Source organism: Mustela putorius, unplaced genomic scaffold (assembly GCF_011764305.1).
Source record: "Mustela putorius furo isolate JIRA1106 unplaced genomic scaffold, ASM1176430v1.1 tig00003899_pilon_pilon_pilon, whole genome shotgun sequence".
NCBI lineage: Eukaryota > Metazoa > Chordata > Mammalia > Carnivora > Mustelidae > Mustela > Mustela putorius.
The window spans coordinates 1,399,738-1,421,979 of NW_025422048.1; the positions used below are offsets into that span (position 1 = coordinate 1,399,738).

Sequence of the window (22,242 nt, forward strand, 5' to 3'; positions counted from 1 at the left end):
TCTCAGCCTCGGTTGCTGTGCTCCTGTCACTCCAGGATGCCTACGTTTCAGTTCACACTTTATTAAGAAAAGAAATGCGCACGCTTCCCACTGGGGGCCCTTGGTGAGGGTTAGGGGCAGAATGAGTTCCGAACCATGGGCCTGGCTCCAGCATCTCTCTGCCCTGCGGTGGGGCCGGGAGGAAGCTGACGCCTAGTAGCGGGGAGGAGGGCAGCTGGGGGTAGCAGGAGGTGTCCCGCTTTCCCTGAAGGCACTGGGAGGGGCTTGAGGGTGAGCCCGGGTGGGGCCTAGGGGTTGAGCCAAGGATGCTGGAGGCAGTCGGCGGCGCTGGCCCGCTTCTCAGGGATGTACTCCATCATGGGCAGCAGGAAGGCGCTGAACTGTGTGGCCTGTTCCAGGGGCCACTCGTACTTCTCCATGAGCACCTCGTATAGGCCCCAGTGCTTGAGGTTGTGGATGTGCCGCAGCTGCCCTGGGGGCGGGTCCACGGGCTGCAGGTTAGGCTCTGCCAGGGAGGCCTCTGGCCCTGGGATGCAGTCCTCCCTCCGCTCGGGAGCCTGTGCTCCCTGACCTGTCTCCTATAGCCCGGTGGACTAAGCCTGCTCGGCCCTACCTCTCCGGTTGAAAAACTCCCGCGAGTAGCGGCCCGAGAGGGCGAATGCTGGAGGGATGTCTCCCAGAAGCTCCACAATGTGAGCGATGTGGTCTGTGGACAGAGAGGCGGCTGGGAGGTGGCCGGGCAGCCGGGAGGCCCCGAGGATGAGCCCAGGGCTGGCCTCTGCCTACCCTCGTCACGACTGTAGTCCTCTCCAGAGTGAGGCTCGAATAGGTAGTCACCGGTGGCAAGCTCGAAGGCCTGGAAGGGGGAGAAGGTGAGGCTGCTGGCCGGCGGGCCGGCCCGAGGCTGGAGCAGCCGGGGCGTACCATGCACGCTGTGCTCCAGATGTCGGCCGGGGGCCCGTACTCTGCTCCGATCAGCACCTCCACCGCCCGGTACTGGCGAGTCTGGATGTCCTCAGTGAAGTGCTTGTGCTGGAGGCAAGGGCAGCCCTGGGGAGGAGCTGGGGACATGGCTGGCCTGTCCCCCGCCGGCCCCCACCATCTCCTACCACCTCTGGGCCGTCTACCCAGGTTGCTCAGTGAGGTTTGCTCTGAGCCTCAGGGTCCCCAGAGGTCCCGAGAGGGACCGGCCTCTTCCCAGTGATCCCGCCCCTTGCCGTGGGTTCAGTTCTGCTGACTGGATGGGACCGATGCCGGTCTGGGCTCAGTCCTGGGTCTGCGTCACGAGGCGGACCCTGGGGTTGGTCGAGTGGCATTGTAGGCCACAACGGGCTCCTTGGGGTCTGGCCCGCGCCCCTGCCCTTACAGCAGGGTGCCCGGCTCTGCTTTCTGGGCCAGCTCATACCACCCAGCAGGCGTTGCCCAGGTCTGCGATCTTGATCTTGATCTTGTCTGCATTTTGGGGCTCTAGGGGATTCACCAGGAGGTTCGAGGCACCAAACGGTGCTGGAGAAGGAAGAGAAGTGTGGAGAGAGTGAGCTGGCCGGGCACCATCACCCTGCCTGCCAGCTGCCTGCCCACCCCCCAAACCAAGCCGGCTGCAGGCCCTACTCAACTTACTGCTGGGCGACAGGAGGCCCCCGGTCTCCCGCTGGTTGGAGGAGCCTGAGAGGATGGAACATGAGGCAGGAGAGAAAAGCGAGCCGGAGAAACCTGAGGTCTGGGAGCCTGGGCTGAGGCTGCGCTCTCCCGCCGCGGCAGGGGAGGAGGAAGCAGGGGATGGGCTGGCCCTGGCCCCTCCAGGATGGCAGCCGGAAGAGGAGGTGGAGCCGCTGCCCCCCTCTAGCCTGGAGCCTGCATCTGCAGAGAGGGGCAGAGGCACCGTCTGAGCTGACAGTCCTCCTGGCCTGCCAGCCCCGGGTGGGGGGACTGCGCTGGCCCGACGGGCGATTCCCGCTTCCCCCCCACCCCGCCAGCTCACCCTCCGACTGGGCTGCCGCTTCCAAGGCCTCCAGCCTCTGCAGGTCCCGCAGCCGCTCCTCCAGCAACCGCTTCTGCTGCCTCCGTTTGCGCCGCATCTTTTTCCTCTTGTTTTTTGACAGCTTACCGGTCTGCCAGTAGAGCCAGGGTCACCCCGGCCCTCCCTCCCAGCAGGTCCCTTGAGTAGCCCAAGCCTCTGCCTGTGGCCTGCCTGCCTCATGGGGGCCCAGGCTTCCAGGCCCCAGAGCTACTTTGTTTTTAAAGATTTGGTTTATTTATTTATTTGACAAAGACCGAGCAGAAATACGAGCAGGGAAGGGGAGAGGGAGAAGCAGGCTTCCCCCTGAGCCGGCAGCCCGATGGGCTCCATCCCAGGATCCGGAGGTCATGATCCAAGCGGAAGGCGGTCGCCCAACGACTGAGCTCCCCAGGTCCCCTCCCCCGGACTACTTGGGATGACCATACGCGGTGCCACCCAACTCCAGCCCACCTCCTGTCTCCCTGCCCCCATTCTGCTCCCCAGAGCTCAAGTTTGGGGAGGAGCCAAGGGACCTCCCTCTGGCTGGGCGCTGGCCTCTCCTGGGGGCAGCCTGGGCCCTTTCTGGCTGAGACACCGTGTCTTTGTGCCAAGACAGTGACAAACCCAGCAGCCCCCAGCGGCAGTTCAGGGACTGTGACCCACCCCGCGCATCACCTGCATCCCTGAGCGGGCAGGGAGGTAGGGAGGCAGCAGGACCAGAGAGGCCGAGGAGGGAGCTCTGAGGAGATGGGGAGATGAGGCCCAGGGAAAGAGGGGCACCCCAACTTACCAAGACCTCCTGTGGGGCAGTGCTGACTGGAGGGGCAGGTTGGGTGTTGGGGGAGAGAAAGGAACAGAGACTCAGGCAGGGGCGGAGGCCCACAGTGCCCCCCCCATCCACCCATGCAGGCTGCTGCTACCTGTGGAGCGGGATGGGGGCGAGGCCCCCGCCTGCTGCCACTCTGTGGCCTCCGTGGCCAGGCGCCTGATGTAGGCATCGCCCACGCACAGCAGGATGTTCTCGGGCTTGATGTCCGTGTGGATGATCTTGCACTTGGTGTGCAGGTAGTCCAGGCCGTGCAGCACCTGGGGAGAGCCCCTCCCGCACCTCAGCGGCCGGGCGGCTGGCGTCACGCCCTGCCTCTGCGGTGCCCCTGGCGCTTACCTGCCTCACGATGCTCTTCACGCATGGCACGGGCAGGCCCTGGTAGTTGGACTTGATGATCCACTTGAGGAGCTGGTGGCCCAGGACCTCCAGCACCATGCACACATCTGGGGCCAGGAGTGAAGGGTGGCCGGCGGGTCCACAGCTGCGGTGCGGGCCCCACCCACCCGAGGCTCTAGTGTCAGCACAGTGTCCCTGTCCCTCTCAGGTGTGCCCGTTGGGATGGTGCCTCCTGTGCTCGTCTCTGAGAGAGGACACCGCCGCCGCGGCAGCCCGATGGGTAATCCGTGTCAGTCTGGTCATCCAGCCCCCGCTCCCCCCAGGCACATGAACACAGGCCCCCAAAGCGGTGGGCTTTTGTAGACTAGTGTCCCTGGGAGGCGCAAGCCCCCCTCGTGTAGGTCGGGGGGACGGAGGCCCTAGCGGCAGGGATGGCAGGAGCCGGTGCTCTTGCTGCCGCACGACCCGTCCATCGTACAAGGATACGGACTCCGTTCACCCCTGAGATCCGGAAGTCATCGATGAGCTGGACAATGGTCTCTCTCTTGGGGTCACTGGGGTCACTGTCTCGGACCTGGAGCAAAGGGGCCCTGAATAGCTCCAAGCTGCCCATCAGCGGCTGCTCCCTTAGGCACCCCTTGAGGCGCTCCCGCCCGCCTCTCCCCCTCCCTGGCCTGCTGTGGGTCCTCCCAGGCGGCGCCAGCTGGAGCCTGCCCCGCCGGAGCTCCGCCTCCGCCCTGCCCGGGAGCCGGAGGGCGGCGCCTCACACATTTCAGGAGCTTGATCTCATCCACCGCCGTCTCGGTGTAGTGCCCCGCGCTCTTCACCACTTTCAGGGCCACGAAGCGCTTGCGCCTGCGACACCAAGCCCTGTGTCGGCTGCCGCCCCGGTGGGATCCCTGGGGCATCACGGTGGCCCCAACCAAGCCCAGGGGCAGGCTCCCTGCGGGCCCTGGGCCCTGGGGGGTGGGGCGAAGGGCCACTTACTGGATGTCCCAGCAGAGCCAGACTGTGGAGAAGTGGCCCCAGCCCAGCTTGCGCACCACGTGGTACCGCCCATTGAACAGGTCCCCGATCTTCACGGGATAGTAGCCGCCTGGGGAAGGGAGTCCGGACGGCAGGGTGGGCGGTGGAGCCTGCCTCGTTGAGGGGGGTGGCCCGGAAGAGCCCAGCCCCGCCGGCTCCCTGGCCCACGTGGGCCGGCCTCAGCACCCTCCTCCTCCCGGGCTGCCCTGTGTCCGGCGGCCTGCCTCACCCTTGCAGTAGTCCTTGGGGTCCTCCTGCTCCTCGTCATCGGAGCCCAGCAGCCCCTGCAACATCCGCGGCGCCGGCGCGGCGGGGGCGAGTTCGGAGCCCGAGGACTCAGGCCCGCAGGAGGCCTGCGAGCTGCGGGTGGGGTGAGCGGGCGGCGAACGGCCAAGGCGGCCGAGCCCCCCTACCACCCTCCGCCCCGGGCGCCCGGGCCAAGCCCTACCTGCTGCTGCTGCCGCCGCTGTCCCCGCCGCCGCCGCCGCCACCCGCGCTGGCGCTCATCCCGGCCGCGCGGCCCGCAGCTCCCGCGCCCCAGGCGGCTGCTCCTGTGGGGCCCGGCTGCGGCCCCGCGCATTTATAGCCTCGGCCGCTGATCTCACCCGCCTTTATAAATAGCCTCCCAGCTGCTCGGCTGTGGGCAAGGTATGTGGCGGGGAGGAGACGGTGCGGCCACCATGGTGCGGCCACCATGGCCCGGGACAACCTGTCCCCCAGGACCAGCCGCCTCCCAGCCGCCCCCCAGCCGCCTCCGCCCCGGGGCTGGCCTAGGGGGCCGTGGTGGGGATGAGTACAACCGCTCCGTGCTCAGCCCCCCCCCCCACCAAGGGGGACACCAACTCGAGGATGTAGCAACCCAGGCCCTAGGCTAAGCCCCTGTGGCCCAGGGGTGGCAGAGGAGGCCTACTGAGTGGGGACGTGTCAGCAACGTGCTTCCCAGGACGAGTCCTCACCACTCCAGAGCTGGAGTCAGCTGAGGGGGCAGTGGAAAACCTGGTCCTCAGGTGGAGCCCTCCTCGGCCCGCCCTGCATATGCCCTACAGCACCAGTGACACTTTTGGAACAGTATCTGGCTTCTTGCTTGGCCCTTGTGGTACCCTTTCCAGAGGTGACTCTTCCCATTCCCATGGGTACCCCATTCCCTGCCCCATGGTCATTGACCCATTAGACAGGCAGGTCCCTGTCTTCTCCCTGAACGTGCTGTCACTGGGGATTCTGGATGAATGAGTCAGGGACATGAGCTGAAGGCAGCTGGTCCCTCCCAGCAGAGGTGCCTGAACAGTGTCAAAGCCTGGGAACCTGCCCGCTCAGGACCCTAGCGCTGACACCGTGCGGCCTCCCTTCCACCTCCTTGTGGGAGGCACAGGGAACCATGCACCCTGGGCCTGTCCTCGGCGACCCAACAAGCCCACGGCTCTAACATGGGGCCAGGAAGACTCGGCTCTCCAGAAAGGGGGGTGAGCTTCTGGGGTGGCGCAGGGCGTGGCTGGTGCAAGGCCTATAGCCTGATGGACCGGAGACCTCTTGGGCCACAGAGTGGCTGGGGTTGGGGGAGAGATGGGGAGGCCTTGGGCAGCTGCGGGTCCTACCCAGCGCCCATCGGCACTGGTGTGAGAGAGACCCATGAAGGCTGAGGGGCACTTTTCTCTTTAGAAAGAGCGCTCTGGCTGTGGCCAGGAGGGAACGGAGGACACAGTGTGGAGGCAGGAGGCCAGCTGGGGACTGTCAGGGAGTCAGAAGCAGAGGGGCCTTGGCAGTGATTGTGTTTAGCCCAAGGTAGGAGATGCTTGGTTCTGTCAGCCCTGGGCCAGGAAAGAACTGGTCGGGTGGGGTGGGCATACATGGAGGGGGTGGGCCAGGGGAGGAGAGGGGAGAGGGGAGAGCAAGGCCTGGGAGCGCCGGATGACTCCTCTTCCTCAGGCACAAGTCGTAGCCCTGGGGCGGAGGGGAAGGCCAAGCAAGGGAGCACTGCGCAGGCAAAGGCAGGGGCTGGGCACTGGGCTTTTTCTAAAAAGATGTATTTCTATTTTATTTCCAGATGTGATTCTCTAGCAAGCAAATAAATACAGTGGGGAGGTGGGGGGAAGAGGTGAAGGTTACTATAAATCAGAAAGTAGTCCGGGCGGGGCAATGCGGGGTGAGGCGCAGATGGAGGGGGAGACCTCAGGGAGACCCCTGGCGGGCAGCGCCCCAGCCGCTCTCCTCAGCCCCTCCTCAGCTGCCGGCTCCCACTGGGGGTCCTCAGGCACTGCGCTGGGGGCTCCTGCTTGCTCCTGCTGGGGCTGCTGGGCCTCAGGTGTCCGTGCGGTTCGGTGTTCACAGGTCAGTCACCTTGTTCTCCACCAGGGCAGCGACCTGCTGCAGGCGGCAGGCCAGCTGCATCTTCTGAGCCACGGGGTCCTCCTCCAGGGCACTGATGATCTGCCCAGGGCACAGAAGGGCGCCCTGTCTGAGACCTCTGCCCTCAGCCTGTAGCCCAGGGCTGGGCAGCCCTGGACCATCTCAGCAGTGGCTTAGGGATCGCTGGGGCCGACCCAGCCCCGCCCCCCCCCGCCCCCCGCATCTGGACGGAGGCCGCAGCTCTTCCCCCACCTCTTCTGCCCACAGGGGCCTAGACACCTCCTTCCAGCCCCAGGGAGATTCCGGGGCCTCCCTCCGGGCTCATGGGGCGTCCCCTCCCCCTCCCGGCCGCCGGGCCTCACCTGGTCATAATACCTGTGGATGTGCTTGTACAGTTCCTGCAGAGCCTCCAGGCAGTGGGTAGCAGAGGCGTAGTTCTGGGGACCGCACATTGGAGGGGTGAGGCTCAGCCCCGGACCTTAAAGCCCACCCCCACCCCCGCGCGCACCGCGAGGCGGAGGGCTGTGCCCCCTGGGCTATGCCTTACGCCGGAGAGCTCAGCCAGCGCCGAGTTCATCTCCTGATAGCTCGCGGCCGAGCTCTGGCGGATGTCGGAGTAGTATCTGGCGGCGGAGACCCGGTTAGGGGCGGGCAAGGCGGGAAGCCCCGCCCCCCAGCCCCGCCGTCCCAACACTCACCTCTCCACCATCTGCTTGTAGCGAGGGATCTCGCGGGCATAGAGCAGTTTGTTCACCGGGGAATCCTGCTCCGGGTAGGAGTGGGCCTGAGCGGGGAGGCGCGGGGAGCTCCGGCCCTGCCCCCCTGACCGCACCGCCAGTGCCCCGCGGCCCGCCCACCTCCCCAGCCCGGCTCGGGGAGTTCTGTGGAGAGATCTGTGGCTTCCTCCCTGAGCCCTTCCTCCTTGGGCCTCGGGCTGCCGATGCCAGCTCTGCGCTTACCCTGCCCACTTTATGCTCGGAGACGGTGCACGAGTCGATGAAGGTCTGGGCGATGACGGCGAGGACGGCGTCCACGTTGTCCGACACCCGCACGTCGAAGATGAGCTGTGGCTTCTTCAGGGCGTTCACCCAGAACCGCAGCAGCAGGCTGGGGACACAGGCCCGCCGCGCGCATCATTGGCCGTGCCGAACCCGAGTCCCGCGGGGGGCTGTCTGACATGTCCATGTCAGAAACGCAGGGCGGATGCCACCAAGCTTGGGCTCCCGTCCTGGACCTGTGGCCCCGCCCCCAGCGCGGCCGGCCTTACCCTCCCGGGCTCCGCCTGTCCTTCGAGCTCCGCGCACGCGCGCGCTGGTACCTGTTGGTCTTCCAGATGTGCAGGGTCTCCGGGTCCTCGATGCCGTGCTTGCCCGCCAGCTCGTCCAGGAGGTCGAACAGGTACTTCACGGCGATGGGCACGGGCCTGTTCACGCTGAGGATGGCCTGGAAGGTGTCATCCACGAACTTCTGCAGCGTGCCCTGGAAGGCAGGGTGCGCGCTGTGGGAGCCCGGTGTGGGCCAGGGCCACGCTTCCCCGGGGACTCAGGCTACCACACTAGCTCTCAGGACCACACCCTCCCCCCAGCTCAGTCCCAGCCCCCATCCCCACGGGCCCTCCCAACCAGGGGGCTCCCCTGCAGCGCAGCTCCCCAGCCACACCAACCTTCATGGACAGCAGGCGGGTGAGGTAGATCTCCGGGATCGCCTTGGCCCGCGCCCGCTCCCGGTCCCGCTCCCGCAGGCTGCCTCGCCGCGCCTTAGCTCCTTCTGGCTCCTCGGCGGCTTTCACCAGGTGCCAGAGGCGGACCCCACCCTCCTCACCGTCCTCTAGCATGGGAACGTCTGAGGGCCCAGAAGTCTGGCCTCAGTCCTCAGCCCCTGTCCCCTGTCCCACACCACTGGCTGGGGACGCCCAACCCGCTCACCTAGCCGGGCGAGGCAGGGCAGCGGGAGACGTGGAAAGCAGGGGCGAAAGAGCTCAGCTCAACACCCCGGGGTCCCAGAGCTCCCCAACCAGGTCAAGCTGCTGCCCTCGTCCGCCTCAGGTCCCTGGCCTAGCCTAGAGGTTGTGCTCGCCCCCTGGCAAGATGTGGGGGACACCCAGGCAAGGTGGACAGCAGGACTGGGACTCCCACCTGCCTGCTTTGAGCCCTGGGGCCATAAGACTCACTCTCCCCCAAGGGGCAGCTCTGGGCCAGGCTCTGGGAGACGGCACGTCCGTTGTGCAGCTGGGGGATGAGCCCCACGGTGGCTCCGTCCGGGACCTGGAGGGAAGGCGAGCGGAGGCTGGGCTCCTTCCCTGGCTGATGCGGAGGCGGGGGCAACCCCCCAGCCCCCGGCCGCCCGGCACCTTGTAGTGCTGCAGGGTGTTAAGTCTCTTCCAGCGGTTCTGGGTCACCGAGGTCAGGTCCTCATCGGACAGGGTTAGGTGGCCAGCAAGGCCCGAGCGCCACTCTGGGGGCGCCCGGGGAAGCCAGTGAGCCTTCAGCCTGTGCCCCGAGGCTGCACTGGTGGTGCATTCAGGGTGACAGGGCCCAAGCTCCCCTCTTTCCCCAACCACCCCTACCCCCAGCCTCCCTCCCCCTCCCTGCCGGGGCAGTGCAGGGCTGAGCACCTGCAGGTGGGGACAGCCCCAGGCAGGGATGGGCGGGTAGGTTCTCTCACCGAGATCTAGGACGTGCACTGAGGGCCTCTGAGAGAAGGGGGTGCCCTTGTAGACTTGGTCCAGCACCTTCTCTTTGACCTGGGTGATGGTGTCTGTGTCGAGAACCCGCGCGGGCACGCGCTGCGTGGCGCTGCTCCCTGCTGCCCCGCTGGCCCCGGGGCCCACCAACACCATCAGCGTCAGGGGCCGGAAGTCCACGTCCTCCCGAAGCAGGCGGCTGTCGTTCAGGGTCCTTTTGGCCTTGCCCGTCACGGCGTCCACAGGGCCCTTGTCCACCTGGTACTGTATGGCCCGCAGGAGCAGGTACAGCGGCTCCCCGGCCACCTCCTGCAGCGGGCACGACGGGACAGGCTGCTCGCAGGGAGGACGGCCGGCCCAGCCTCACACCCAGCCCTCCCGGAGGGCTCACACCCCAGGGCCCCTGGGGGGACAGGGGGCCCAGGTTAGTGGGACTACAGGTGGCAGCTGTGAAAGGAATTGAGGGGAGAAGGCGTCAGCTGGGCTGACCCCCACCTTCAGGAAGGCGTAGAGGCAGATGGACAGCCAGTTGGTCAGCAGCTTTTCCACCATGGTCTCCGTCCTGACGGGAGTGGGCCCCAGGTGAGAGAGCGGGTGCTGCAGGGCCCCCGCCCCTGGGCTGAGCTTTCCCACCTGTCAGCCCTTTGTGCCCCCTGTTCATGGTAAGGAGGCCCGTCTACCTCCCTCCCACCCGCCCCACCCACCCCTGCTCCGTGGGGAGACCCCCCCACCCCGCTTCTGGAGTGCATGGCAGGGCACGCCAACCTGCGCAGCATGAGCTTGGGGTTCCTCTGCACGTAGTGGGCGGCCAGGTCACTGAGCAGTGTCCGCAGGATGTCGGTCAGGTACTCCAGCTTCCCGTGCAACGCCAGGGACAGCAAGGAGGCCACGTGGCAGCGGTCCCGCTGGGAGAAGCCAGGCTGCCCCTCCAGGGTGCGGATGAGCTGGGGGGCAGGGCGCGGGCACTCAGGGGCGCCCCACGCAGCGCCCTGCCTTGGTGCCCACCCAGCCCCACCGCACGGCCCGGCCTGCACCCCTCCAGGCCCCCCGCCCGCCCGCACAGCCCTCACTGTGAGGAGGAAGAGCTTGCTGTTGAGCAGGTTGGAGAGCTGCGTGAGGCCCTGGCGCACAGGGACACGGCGGGCGTCTTCCCCAGGCCCCTCGCGGGCAGGCTGCAATGGGCAGCTGCCATGCCCTGGGAAGAAGACGCGCTCGGCATAGGTGTGGTAGTCCAGGAAGGGGATCCCACTGGCCTCCAGGTCGCTGCTGAGGTCAGTCATCTCGGTCATCAGGTCTGCGGACCAGGAGACACTGATGTGTGGGCTCAGGCCCAGGTGGGTCCTCTGTCCCCCTCCCTGTTGCCCTCTCCCCACCTGTGAACTCCTTGCGGCACTGGTCGCCCACACCGATCTCTAGGTTCTCCAGCTGCACCAGAACCTTCTGATAGTCCCGCAGGGCCTGCTTGCTCTTGTGCCTGCGGCCCAGGGATCAGGTGTTAGCCACAGGCCCAAGCCGGCAGGGAGCCCGAGGCCACCAAGCCAGGGTGGCTGGGGCATGGAGGCCGGCCTTGGTGCACCTTTCTGAAAGTGAGGAGGCTGGTGGGCACAGGCATGACGGGGAGGGGCCTCTCACCTGTACATGAGGCTGAGCAGCAGGACGGCGGCGATGAGCACGGCAGCGCCCATGCCCAGGCCCACCTGGGCCTCTATAGGGAAGGCAGACAGGGCGGGCTCGGTCTCGTACTGGACAGGGCCCAGGGCCAGGCGCACGTTGCCCATCTGAACCTGGGGCGGGGGGTGGGCAGGGCTCCTGAGTGGGGGGGGGGGCTCTGGGGCTCTAGTGCCCAGCCACCTCTGTGCCCGGAGCCCCCCCCTCACCACGAACTGCGGCAGGGTCCCCGAGCCGTTGGTGGGCTGCGGGGCCCGGGGCGGCGGCTCACAGTACAGGTGGGTGAGTGTGAGTGTCTTCACCAGGCACTCGCCGTCACCGATGCGCACGCGCACTTCCTCCTTGCTGATGCCCAGGTTGAGGCCCTGGCCCTGGGACAGAAAGCAGGGGCCTGAGCGGGGGTGGGGGGGCGGGGGGAGTGGGGGGGTGGGGGGGGTGCGGCCCCTGCCCGTGGTCCCCACGCAGAGGCGGCCCGTAGAAGCGCTCACCTCCACATCCAGGACGTTGCCCGGCTTGACACGATAGGGGCGGGCGGGCTCCTCGCGGCTGAGGGGGGCTAGACGGGGGTTGGGCTGGTACAGGAAGTCCTGGCCCCCGCTGGCTCTGGCGAAGTCTATGTGCACATTGTCCAGGGCGAAGAAGACCCGCCGCAGGCGCGCCCCGTCTGGCACGGCGGGGCTGTGGCACACCAGGAGGCTGGACGAGTTGACGGAACAGACCGTGGAGCACTGCGAGGCAGCGGGACCCGGGATGAGGAGGGGTGAGCTGGGGCTTCCTCGCTCGCTCCCGGGGGGGGGGGCAAAATGGCCCCCCATCTGCACCCCGCGCCCCCGCCCCCCAGGCGCGACCGGCCCCGCTGCCTGCCGGTGGGGTGCTCACCTGCAGCAAGCCCCCCTCGAGCGGGATACAAGCCTGGGGGGCCGCGGCAGGGGCCCCGCAGCTCCTCCTCGGGCTGGGATCTGGGGGCCGGGCTCCCCGCGCCTGCACCTCTGCTGTCGCCTCCAGCCACACGGACAGCAGGGGCTGCTGCACCACGTCCAGGCCGGTGCCCCTGACGCGGATCAGCCGCCCGCCCCTGCGTTGGGTCGCAGTCAGCAGCCAAACGGGTGGCAGGCAGCCCGGCCCAGCCCCACCTCCCCGGGGAAGGAGCAGAGGCCGCCTGGAGCGCCAACCCGGTCCTCACCCCCGGAAGCTGACGCTCGGCTCGGCACCCACAAGCTGGGGGTTGGCCGTGTACTTGAAGGGGCTGGCCAGCAGCGTGCGCTGGGCGTGGCCGAAGACCACGCGAACCACAGCTTCTCCTGGGCTAGCCTGGGACATGGTGTGGCACACGATGGCTTCAGGACACACCGGCTCCTGGCTGCGGGGGCAGGGGCGAACGGCTCTGGCATCTTGAGCTCTAGCCCAGGCCTGGCTACCCAACCAGAGACCCACGTTGCCTCCCTCAGTGAGGGCAGAGACTATTAGGGCACAGTGGCCGTTTCTCTTGGACTTTGGTGGGGGCCTTAGGGAGCCCTGAGCCCACTGCCTCCATGTACACAAGGGGGTCATGAGGCCCCCAAGGATAACCCCAGCTGACAGGAGAGATACTCACATGGGACAGGGCTGTTCACCCACGAAGGCACTGATGTCGCCCCCTGTCTGAAGGTGCTGCCCGTGGATAGTGAGCTGGGTACCCCCCGCCTGGGGGCCCCACTGGGGACTCAGGCTCAGCAGGATGGGGTCCTGAGGGACAGAGCAGGCTGGGGGGCCGGACACTTGCTCCCTTAGGCTCCGGGCCCCAAGGTGCAGGGGCTTTATCCCGTGGGCCATGGCTGACCGCACCCTCCTCCCAGAAGCCTCGAGAGGGGCTTGTCTCTCCTCACCGCGTCTCTGCCCCTCAGGACGGCTTCTTCCTCTGCCACAGCTTACTCCTCCCAGCCCCCCCGCCCCGAACTCTAAATCCTGAGATCCAATGGCCAACTTGGGGTGCTGCCGGACTCCTGGCACTGCTCTGCCCTGCCCCCCTGCACTTCCCGGCTTCGGCCTCAAGGTGTCCCCGTTCTCCCTCGGTCCCACCCGCCTGCCACACTGGCTGCTTCCACTGCCCCACTGGTGTCCGTGGCCTGTCCTCCACTCGGTGGCCGGGATGATCACTCAGACAGATCACCTGGTTTTCCTTCTGGACACGTGCCAGCTCTTCCTGCTACCTGGGGCCAACTTTGAAATCCTCACTTCGTTTCCCTCCTCCCCCTCCCTCCTATGTCCCGCGTGGGAACCACTCTGGGGTGGGTGCTGACCTGGTAGGTGAAATGCTGGGTTGAGATGCCTGGTGGCCGGTTCTTAATGGCCACTTGGATGGGCCCTGTGGTGCCACTGGGGGCAGGAGCCGTCACACACACAATCCTGGGGAAGGGAGGCCTGGGAGCTGCTCAGGGCTCCTCCCGTGGACCAGGCCCGTCTTCAGCAGGAGCTGGGGGCCACCCGCCCACCAGCCACCGCCCAGAACTCCCCCCTCTACCCCGCTGCCACCTCCTCTCACGGCCAGCCCCCACTTCCTTCCCCCGGCCCATCTTCCCTTGGCGCTTCTGACCCAGGCCCACATTTCTTGGCTGCAAGCTCCCCTTCTCTGGGTAGCCGCTCTGTGACGGCTTCCCCGGGCGGGAGGGCGTCCCTCAGCTGCCGGCAGCTTGGATGGCTCACCGGGCAGAGGTGCGGTAGAGAGAGGGCTCCGGGCTGCAGGGGCGGCCAGCCACCTTCACGGCATCTTGTACTTCAGCAAAGTCCCGGCCCAGGTTGGAGCCCTGGATGGTGAGGGCCAAGCCGCCCTCGGGGGGCCCGGTTAGGGGCTCGACCTGCAGCAAGGAAGGGTGGCCCGAACCCACATCTGCTCTGCCGTGGGGGTACCCCACCAGCCAGCCTGGGGCGGAACTGAGCTGCCGGGGCCTGGGGGCCTGAGCAGGTGGGTCTGACCCAGGTGGGGTTAGTACAGTGGGAGGGGGAGGGGCGGGGCCGATGGGGAGGAGGTAGGAGGCTGGGGGCTCACTGTGTCAATGCTGGGAGTGGGACACAGCAGCTCCACGGCCCCAGGGGGGCACAGAGGACCATAGCGACAGGAAGGCTGGCCGTGGCTGCACCACACGCAGCCCAGACTCCCACTGGCCGCCTGGCAGCGGCTGCAGTCAGGGTGGTCCATGGCGCAGTCGTACAGGGTCACTGAGGAAGGTCAGGCAGGGCGCTGAGGCACCGCCCCCTGCCCCACACCAAGTCCTACCCGCCCCTGCCGCCCCCAAGCTCACCATGGAGAGTGTGGGCGTTGTCCAGCCGTTGGCCCTCGCCCCGGGTGACATAGATGGGCACCGGGAGCTCCCGCTGCGCCATGGAGGGGCGGAACTATGGGCAGAGGGTGGGGTCAGGCCGAGCCCAACTCCGGACAACCCTGACCCCTGCCTCCTCCCGACACTCCTCCCGGAATGGGTGCCCTAGTTCAGTGCCCACGTCTCCCACCGGACTGCAAGCCTAGGGCAGAGGCTGGGGTGCACAGAGCCTGCCTTGTGAGGGGCGACAAGATGTGGAGGGCAAAGAACAATCTGGGAGGCAATAGGTGTGGGGGCATGAGGGCCGCAGAGAGCAGCCAGGGGCAGGAGAGGCTGCTGGGCGGCCACACACCTGCTGGGCCTGGCAGTGGATGAGGCCCACGTCCCCCGCCATCTCCTCCAGAGAGGCCGGCAGCCTTCGAAGTTCCCCGGGCAGCTCCAGCCAGCAGTGGTAGGAGGCAGGCGGGCTCTGGGAGTGGGCACTGTCAGGAGCCTGGACGCGGTCAGCGCCCCCCACCAGCCCTCCCTATCTGCACCCCCCGCTCACTCCGAAATGCTGAAGGTTCCGCACACGCAGGGCCAAACGGCTCTCCCAGCCCACAGGCACTAGGAGGGGACCGGCCAGGCCCTCCACCCGGGGACAAGCCCCTGGGCCACGCACCGGGACATCCACCTGCGGAAAGGAGACACTTTAGCCCTTTGGCAGGAGAAGGGGCTGGGCAGGGCACACATGGGGTGGGTGCGCGGCGGCAGCGGGGCGGGGCCCACCCACCTCCTGGACACTGTAGATGGTGTCCTCGCCCTCAGGGCAGTGCTCCCCATACACACAGCGGCTGCTCTGGGAGCACCAGTGGCAGCGCCAGAGGCTGCCCACACAAGCACGGCACCTGGAGGAGCAGGGGGATGCTCAGGCCGGGTGCCCTGTGGGCTTGCCAGCCCTCCCCAGCCGCCAGGCCCAGCACTCACGGGGCTGCCGCCTCTAAGGCCTGGACGGCACTGCAGTCATAGAAGGAGAAGTTGGTGGTAGCCACGGCCACATCCTCAAACATCAGAGCCAGGGGCAAGGTGACGTGGTCTGGGAGGGGACGGTGGTGGCAGGGCGGGTCACGGGGCTCCTGCCCCTCCAGCTCCTGCCCCGGCCCCTGGCCCCCGGCCCCAGGGGCTCCTCACCTCTGCCTGGAGGGTTCAGCGGCAGCTGGTCTTCGGGAGGGGTGACGCAGGCTACGTGGGGCCCTTCCACGTGAGCCAAGCTGTCATAGTCCCCAAAGGCACAATGGAAGTATTCATCCATGGCCAGGGTGGGCAGCCGGGGGACAGACAAGGTGACCTGGGACACACGTCAAGGAAAACAGAGCAGGCAGAGGCTCCTCGGTAGGCGGATGTCGTGGGTGTCAGCAAAGGAGAGGGAGCTCGGGCACAGCGGGGTAGGAGCAGAGGCAGCGGGAGAGGAGGAAGGCGACGGGGGCAGTGTGTGGGCGGCCCCCACAGGTGGGCAGCAGTGGCAGCTCACCTGGCCCTGCTCCTGGCGGGGGCGGTGGGCTGGCAGCAAGCTCTGGACGTGCGGGCAGTGGCCGTCCTCGTAGCTCCACAGCCACTGGTTGGCCTGGGCTGCCCGCCCACACTGGCCCTTGGGGGTACACCTGTAGGGCCAGGGGCCATTGGGTCGGCATGTGGGTCTCAGGCTCCCCAGGCAATGGGTGGCGAGAGGGCCGGGAGGGTGGCCCAGCTGGAGCACGTTACCCGGGTATGGGGGACAGAAAGGGTCAGTGCTCGTGAGGGTGGGGCCAAGCAGACAGGGCCTCGCGGCCGAAGTGCGGGCTTTGGCCTGGACCGTGAGTAAGAGGAGGGCCGCTGCTGTGGAGGGGAGGGTCGCCATAAGGGGCTCCTGGAGCAGAAGTGGCATGGGAACACCTGGGAGAGGCGGCAGGGGCCTGACCAGGAAGTGGGGCCGGGTAATGAGAAGACAGCAGCTTGCGCCGTGTGGGGCAGGACGGAGGGGCTGCGGCAGTGGCCCTGTACCTCCATCTCTGGAAGCCGAGCTGGCCTCCGGGCAGGCCTGAGGCTGCTTCCGGGGCGCCCTCCCCTCATACCCCACCTGTTGGCCCAAGTCTGGACCCGGGCCTGTGCTCACCTGCCTTGGAGGACACACCAGCCGCACAGCGGGTCTCGAGCCTGCAAGCAGCTGGCGCAGTCAGGGAACTGGGGGCAGGCAGCCACAGGCACCCGGTCCACCTGGATGGGCAGCGAGGGGCAGAGGTAGTAGGCGCTGGGCCTCGGGCCTCCTGTGCCCCCCACCCTCACCCCCAGGGACAAGCCTCACCTGCTGGGCTGTCAGGACATACAGGTGGTGGCCACTGCTGTCCACCAGCAGGTCTGGGCTGATGGCTGAGCCCGGAGGCCCCACTTGCTGGGAGTGGTACACTTGGCCTTGGGAGCCATTGAGAAAGACCTGGAGGGACGACAAGGCCTGCTCTCAAGAGTTGGGGCATGTGCCCTGCTCTCGGTTGGGGCTCCCGGGGAGCCTCCTGTGCCACAGGGCCAGCTCTCCTTCCTGCTATACCAGGGAGGCCAGGCTGGGCCCCAGAGGGTGGGGCAGGCCCCTAGGCCTCCCGCATGTCTCCCCTCCCCTCCCCCATTTGCCGTCACCCAGCCTCTCTGGGTAAGGACCTCAGAGCCGGGGCAGGAGGGCAGCTGCAGGGAGCTAAGCAGGGCAGAAGGGGGCAAGGCTTGGCCTTGGAGAGGCTTCTGGGGCCAGACTGGCTCTGGGACCAGGCACTGTCCACTCCCCCCCTGTGGCATCCCTGCCCAACTTGACCGTCGGCTCCCACCATCGGCTGGAGCCCGGGCAGCCCTCCTAAGTTCTGCAACTAGGAGCCCCAGGAGGTGGCACCCGGCCAGCCACCCATGTGCGGCATGGCCTTTCGACCAGCTGGCACGACACAGCCTGAGAGGTCAAGGTACCTGGGGCTTCCCCGAGCCGCCGCAGGGCCGGGCCATACCCGGTTAAAGCAGCAAGGGTGGGCCCTGCCCAGCAGCCTAGAGGCCTTGGTGTTGGGGTCTGGGACCAGGGCAGGCCCCTTACCTTACCTTATGCAGCTGACCCTGGGTGTCCCCCAGGAAGGCAATCGTGTGCCCGTCTGTCTGGAGGCCTGCCACAGCGCTGATGGGCTGCTCGAGCTGCAGCACGGGCTTGGCCTCCAGGGGCTGGCGGCCAGCGATGGGGCTAGGGGTGTGCTCATCACCGCAGGGGTATGACTCTGGGGAGTCCTGGATGGGCAGGGAGGGGAGGATCAGTCCCGGCAAGAGGCAGGAGGTACCTTCCCCGGGGCAGAGAGCAAGCCCAGGCCAGAGGGTAGGGCCGGTGAGCCTTGCGGGGGGCAGGGCAGATTGGTCAGGGCGCCAGCCTCATGGCAGAACAAGCAGACGCTGCAGAGACAGAAAGACTAAAAGAGCCGCTAAGAGCCGGCTCTGCCTTGACATCCTCCGACTAGGATTGTCAGCCGGCAGTGCCCAGCCCCCCGCAGCCCGGGCTAACAGATAGCAGTCCCTGCCTCGGGCGGAGACATGGTGCAGAGAGATGGGGACAGAGAGGCAAGCCAGGCCGGACGAGGCCGAGAGAGACAGCAGGAGCCGAGCGCAGGGTGAGCGGGGGTGAGCACTCACCGCAGGCAGGGCGACGCAGCGGGACGTGACCCCGTACTCCACGGTGGCCTCCTCCAGGCCGCTGGGGCCCCGGCCGCCGGCCGTGTAGCACAGGCGCCGCGCGCGCTCCATGCTGCCGTCCAGCTCGGCCAGCGGGAAGGCACACAGCGCGGGCCGGGCCCCGCCAGGGCCCGCCGCGAAGGCCGCCAGCAGCGCGCTGGGTGTGAGGGAGGCGGCCTGGATGAGGCCCTGGCCCCGGCAGGCGAGGGGCACCTCCACGTAGGAGTAGAGGTTGGCGTCCCCCAGGCAGACCCGGGCCACGTACGAGCGGTACTCGGCCTGCGCCCGGGCCCCGCGGCGGCGGAAGACGAAGTAGGCCGAGCGGGCGTCGGCGAAGGCCGCCACGTAGCTGTTGTTGTAGTCGGAGAAGTCGCCCACCACGAGGCGGCCCAGGCCCTCGCTGGAGAAGGGCTGCGGCCCGGCCAGCTGGCGCACGGTCAGGGGCGGCACCCCGCCCGCCAGCTTGCCCGCCAGGCCCCTGGCCACCAGCAGGAGGTCCCGGCCCGGCGCGGCCACCACCAGGCCCACCGTGGCGACGCCCGGGGCGTTGGCGGCCACGAACTGCCCGTCGCCGGGGTCCTCGGCCTGGTACAGCACCCGCGCCACGTCCTCCAGGCCGCGCTTCTCGCACACGCCCTGGCGCGCCTGGCCGCAGGCCACCAGCTCCTGCGCGCGGCCGCTCACCAGCAGCAGCTGGTTCGTGTTGTCCGTGAGCCGCGCCTGCGGGCAGTCGGCCGGGTCGCGGAACGGCACGCAGTCGGGGCTGTCGAAGACCGGCCCGGTGACCGCCACCGCCTGGAGCCGCAGCTCGGGGCTGAGCTGGAAGAGGCGGTTCACGGCGCCCACGTAGAGCGTGCCGCGGCCCGGCGCCAGCGCCAGGTGGTTGAACGTGGTGTTGGGGGCCGAGAAGCGGTGCGCCCGCGGCGGGGGCGGCAGCGGCAGGCACAGCAGAAGCACCTGCAGGAGGCGGGGCCCCAAGGGACACCGGGGAGTCATCGCGGGCGGGCACCTGCGGGGGAGAGCGGAGCCAAGGGAAGAGCGGGTGGAGAGAGCCCGAGGGAGGGAGGGAACGATCTGGAAGCGCAACAGATCCGGAGGGAAGGGAGAGGACGGAGAAAGAGACCGAGGGAGACCGAAAAGGAGCAGAGAGAGAGAGTCCAAGGGATGGGGGGAGGGGCACACAGGTGCCCAGGGAAAGAATTGCTTCCATCTCCTTTTCATACGTCTAGATTGTTGGACGGGGCAGACCCTGAAGAGCCGTGGGAACACGAACAGAAGGACTCCGAGGGACAGAAGGGCAGTGCCAGAGACGGGAAAGGGCAGGGGAGGAAGACAGCACAGAGGAGAAGCGGGAGGCTCTGATGGGGGGAGACAGAGAGGTGGGTAGCCCCCAGGCGAGGGGGCGGGGGGGGGGCAGGACAAGGGCGAGGACAACCATGAAGAGGCGCAAGGCCACCGTACAAGGGGAGGGGGACACCCACAGCCCAAGGGACATGAAGGGCAGGGAGAGAAAACTTGCCCTGGGCAGGCAGGGCCAGCTGTAAGGAGGAACCAACGCCGCAGGGAGAATGAGTGCCGGGGAGGGAGAGAGAGCCAGGGAGAAACTGAGGCAGCCAGAGAACGGTAGGCTAGAGGGCTGGGAGGCAGTCAGAGCAGGGGCTGGGGGAGACCTGAGGGCCAGCGGAGTGGGGACAGGGGGAGGCAATGGGGGGGGGCATGGACAAGCAACACAAGGTGCAGGGCGAGCGGCAAGCCTGGGCCCCAGCCCCTGAGGGTGTTGGTGGGGTGGCAGGAGAGAACAGAGGGGGAAGCCTGACTAAGGAGAGGACGGTCAGGGGGAGGGAGCAAGCCATGGGCACCCCCGCCTCTCCACGTGGAGCCATTCAGAGCTCAGACTAAAGGTATCTGCAGAGGGCCAAGTGGGGGCCCCAAACCTCCTGAGAAGGCTTGAGCGGGGCCCCTGCGGGCCACATCCCAGCCAGGAGCCATTAGCCGCGGCACCTGCTCGGCACCCTTGGGCCCCAGCTGGCTGCCGAGGTGACCAGCACAGAAAGACACCCCACACCGGGCAGGGCCCCTGGGTACAGGACCACAGAGAAGGGGACAAAAGCCAGGCCCTCAGTAGAGCTCGGGTTAGCCTTAGGCCCGCTGTCACTCAGGGCCCTGCAGCTTGGCAGGCTGGAGGCAGAGCCCTGACGGAGGCCCAGACGGAGGCCCCAAGGCCCCTTATCTTGGGAACACAGACAGGAAGGTCAGGCCCAGCTTGGGGACGGGGGCATTTCCTCTCAACCCGGGATATCGGCAGCAGTTTCTGAGGGTTGTGGCTGAGGGGGTAGAAGTACACGGCACCAGGGGCCCCAGATTCCCTGGGACTGCCTGGCCGGCCTGGCCTGGCCCCTCCCAGGGGCGGCTGTGCAGATAGGGGCCCCGGGCACTTACCACCTCCGAGGGGAGCAATGGAGGGGTCTCCTGGGAGGTGTGGCACCAAGAGAGGCGCTTCTCCGTTCAGCGGGCCCAGGGCACTGGTGACAGGCACAGGACGGCTGTGGGGGGCATTGTCCAGAGTGGGAGGGAGACTGCTGAGGCTTGGCCCCGGGGGAGGAGGGAGGCCAGGGGGCCAAGGGCTGGGTGGCTGGGCTCCCCCACAGCTGGCAGCTTTGTCCGTGGTGGCTGAGCCAAGGCAGCCCTGCCTCCACCCCGACAATGTCCTCTCTGTCCGCAGGCCGGGGCCGGACTCACTATCTGGTGCTCTTAACCCCACCCAGGCTCTTCTGGCCAGGGGGCTATTTGCCTCTCCCCACCCCCAGAGAGACACCCTCTGGGACCTGGGGACAAAGGACATGGTTTCTTCCAGCCAGAAAAATGAGACCCACACAGCCAGCCCCACCCCACTCCCAACCCGTGCCAGCCAGCGGGCTCCTCTCTGTGTCCCTCCCCCCACCCCCGTCCCTGTGAAGGGCACAGGGTAGGCCACTGAGGCCCCCCCGCCGGGAAGGTCAGGATGCTGAGCCCCTGCAACGCCAGCTTCAGCCTTGGTAGCCTTGGTGCCCGGTTGAAGTGCCAGTCCTGGCACTCAATGCCTGCCTTTGTCCAGGCTGGGGGCGGGGAGGCGCTGACAAAGGCAGCCCGTCCAGGAGAACTTCTTCCCCCCATCCCACATCCTTGGCCCGGAATATGACTGGCCAGAGAGCAGGCGACCTGTCTCCATCCAGTCCCGCCTCAGGGGACTTAGAAAGTCGTGCCAGGTACGGCCCTGCTCCGGAGGATGCTGCTGGATGAGGCCCTGGACGGGGTGAGGGGCGTGGCCCCCAGGAACCCTGCGCTTGGCTGAGGCATGGCAACTGGCTGCCATCTGTTCCCTTCCCCCTCCCCCCGGGGAAACACCATCCCAGGATGGGCCTCAGGCTCCCCTCTCTGCCTGGGGTGCTGACGGGGATGGGGAAGGGAGTGGCGAGTGGCGAGTGGCAGCTGGCTGTCCTGCCCACCCCCCAGGGCACCATCTGCACATGATGCAGGCACAGCTAGGGTGCCCTGGCCTGGGGTGCTGGGGCAGGTGCACTCGGGTTGGGGTCGTGCTTTCTCCATGGTGCATGGCTGTAGCAGGCTCCAGCATCAGGCTCTGGGCTCCAGGGTGAGGTGGTGGCAGCCGTGGGGCTCACTGCCACCTGGCTGGGCCGGTTGGGTGGCTGTGGGGGTGGGGAGCCAGGCGGGCCTCCTCCCTACCCTGGGCCGGGCCCCTGGCCCCCAGCCCGGCCAGCTTTCCCATTTGGGGTTAAAAGCCTGGGGGGTCCTCCCTCCCACCTCCAGGGCCACAGCCTCAAGGGGGAGCATGTCCCTAAGGCATCAGGAGCTGGGGTCTCAGGGCTTGGACTGGTGCCTGAGGGCCTTTGCTCTGTCGGGCAAGTGGGCTCTGCAGACCCTGGGCTTCTCCCAGGTCCCAGCACGTCCCGAGGCAGCGCCCCAAGATCCAGCGGCCCTCGCACCCCGCACCCTCGCCGACCCCAGCTCCTGCCTACCTGGGTGGGCCGCTGGCAGGGGCTGAAGAGTAGCTGGCAGTGCCAGAAGTGCGTCCCCGCAGAGCCCCAGCCTCCGTCCCCACAATGCAATCGCGCCCAACCCGACTTATCCTGGCGGGCCCTGCAGGGCAGCCCAGCCCCTCCCCGCCCGCCCCTTTGCCTGACGGTGCAGGGCAGGGCGCTGCTGCCCTCTGCCGGCCATGGTGGGCACGACGCAGGGCCAGCCAGGCACACCTGGCTGGGACAGGTGAGAGCGGGGTCGCACCCCGCAGCTGGGCAGGTAGGGTAGCAGGGCGCTCCCTAGCCTTCCACTAAGTGCCTTTCGGTGGCAGAGAGATGCAGCC

The 22,242-nt window shown here is 67.7% G+C and overlaps 2 protein-coding genes across 10 annotated transcripts; both read right to left on the reverse strand.

Moving 5' to 3' along the window:
- Positions 1-41: 41 nt before the first annotated feature.
- On the reverse strand, positions 42-4,712 carry SRPK3 (SRSF protein kinase 3). Of its 2 annotated transcripts, XM_045067989.1 has the most exons (15): positions 4,639-4,712; positions 4,420-4,550; positions 4,152-4,260; positions 3,932-4,019; positions 3,651-3,738; positions 3,165-3,271; positions 2,920-3,085; positions 2,790-2,815; positions 1,982-2,111; positions 1,621-1,860; positions 1,406-1,506; positions 925-1,032; positions 787-856; positions 614-706; positions 42-472 (listed from the first exon to the last, which is right to left on the reverse strand). In XM_045067989.1, exons 1-15 carry the CDS (start codon positions 4,695-4,697, stop codon positions 288-290), a joined length of 1,701 nt encoding a protein of 566 aa, XP_044923924.1. In that variant the 5' UTR covers positions 4,698-4,712; the 3' UTR covers positions 42-287. The 2 variants fall into 2 exon arrangements, with proteins under 2 accessions (XP_044923924.1, XP_044923925.1); XM_045067990.1 differs by lacking the exon at positions 925-1,032.
- A 1,483-nt stretch (positions 4,713-6,195) lies between these two features.
- Positions 6,196-22,020, reverse strand: PLXNB3 (plexin B3). Of its 8 annotated transcripts, none has more exons than XM_045067978.1 (36): positions 21,899-22,020; positions 20,322-20,404; positions 17,844-18,891; positions 17,268-17,447; positions 16,501-16,629; positions 16,312-16,412; positions 15,691-15,820; positions 15,351-15,507; positions 15,147-15,255; positions 14,953-15,067; positions 14,728-14,853; positions 14,533-14,649; positions 14,163-14,256; positions 13,910-14,079; positions 13,567-13,718; positions 13,164-13,269; positions 12,479-12,609; positions 12,068-12,244; positions 11,764-11,959; positions 11,373-11,612; positions 11,094-11,255; positions 10,849-11,000; positions 10,590-10,690; positions 10,272-10,510; positions 9,982-10,160; positions 9,712-9,778; positions 9,198-9,525; positions 8,884-8,987; positions 8,704-8,797; positions 8,197-8,375; positions 7,852-8,012; positions 7,493-7,640; positions 7,232-7,296; positions 7,081-7,156; positions 6,896-6,970; positions 6,196-6,614 (listed from the first exon to the last, which is right to left on the reverse strand). In XM_045067978.1, the coding sequence occupies exons 3-36, from the start codon at positions 18,876-18,878 to the stop codon at positions 6,510-6,512; spliced, it is 5,700 nt and encodes a 1,899-aa protein (XP_044923913.1). In that variant the 5' UTR covers positions 18,879-18,891; positions 20,322-20,404; positions 21,899-22,020; the 3' UTR covers positions 6,196-6,509. The 8 variants fall into 8 exon arrangements, with proteins under 8 accessions (XP_044923913.1, XP_044923914.1, XP_044923915.1 ...); XM_045067979.1 differs by having other exon boundaries at positions 10,287-10,510; positions 20,322-20,425; positions 21,899-22,019; XM_045067980.1 differs by having other exon boundaries at positions 6,909-6,970; positions 20,322-20,425; positions 21,899-22,019.
- Between the last annotated feature and the right edge of the window lie 222 nt (positions 22,021-22,242).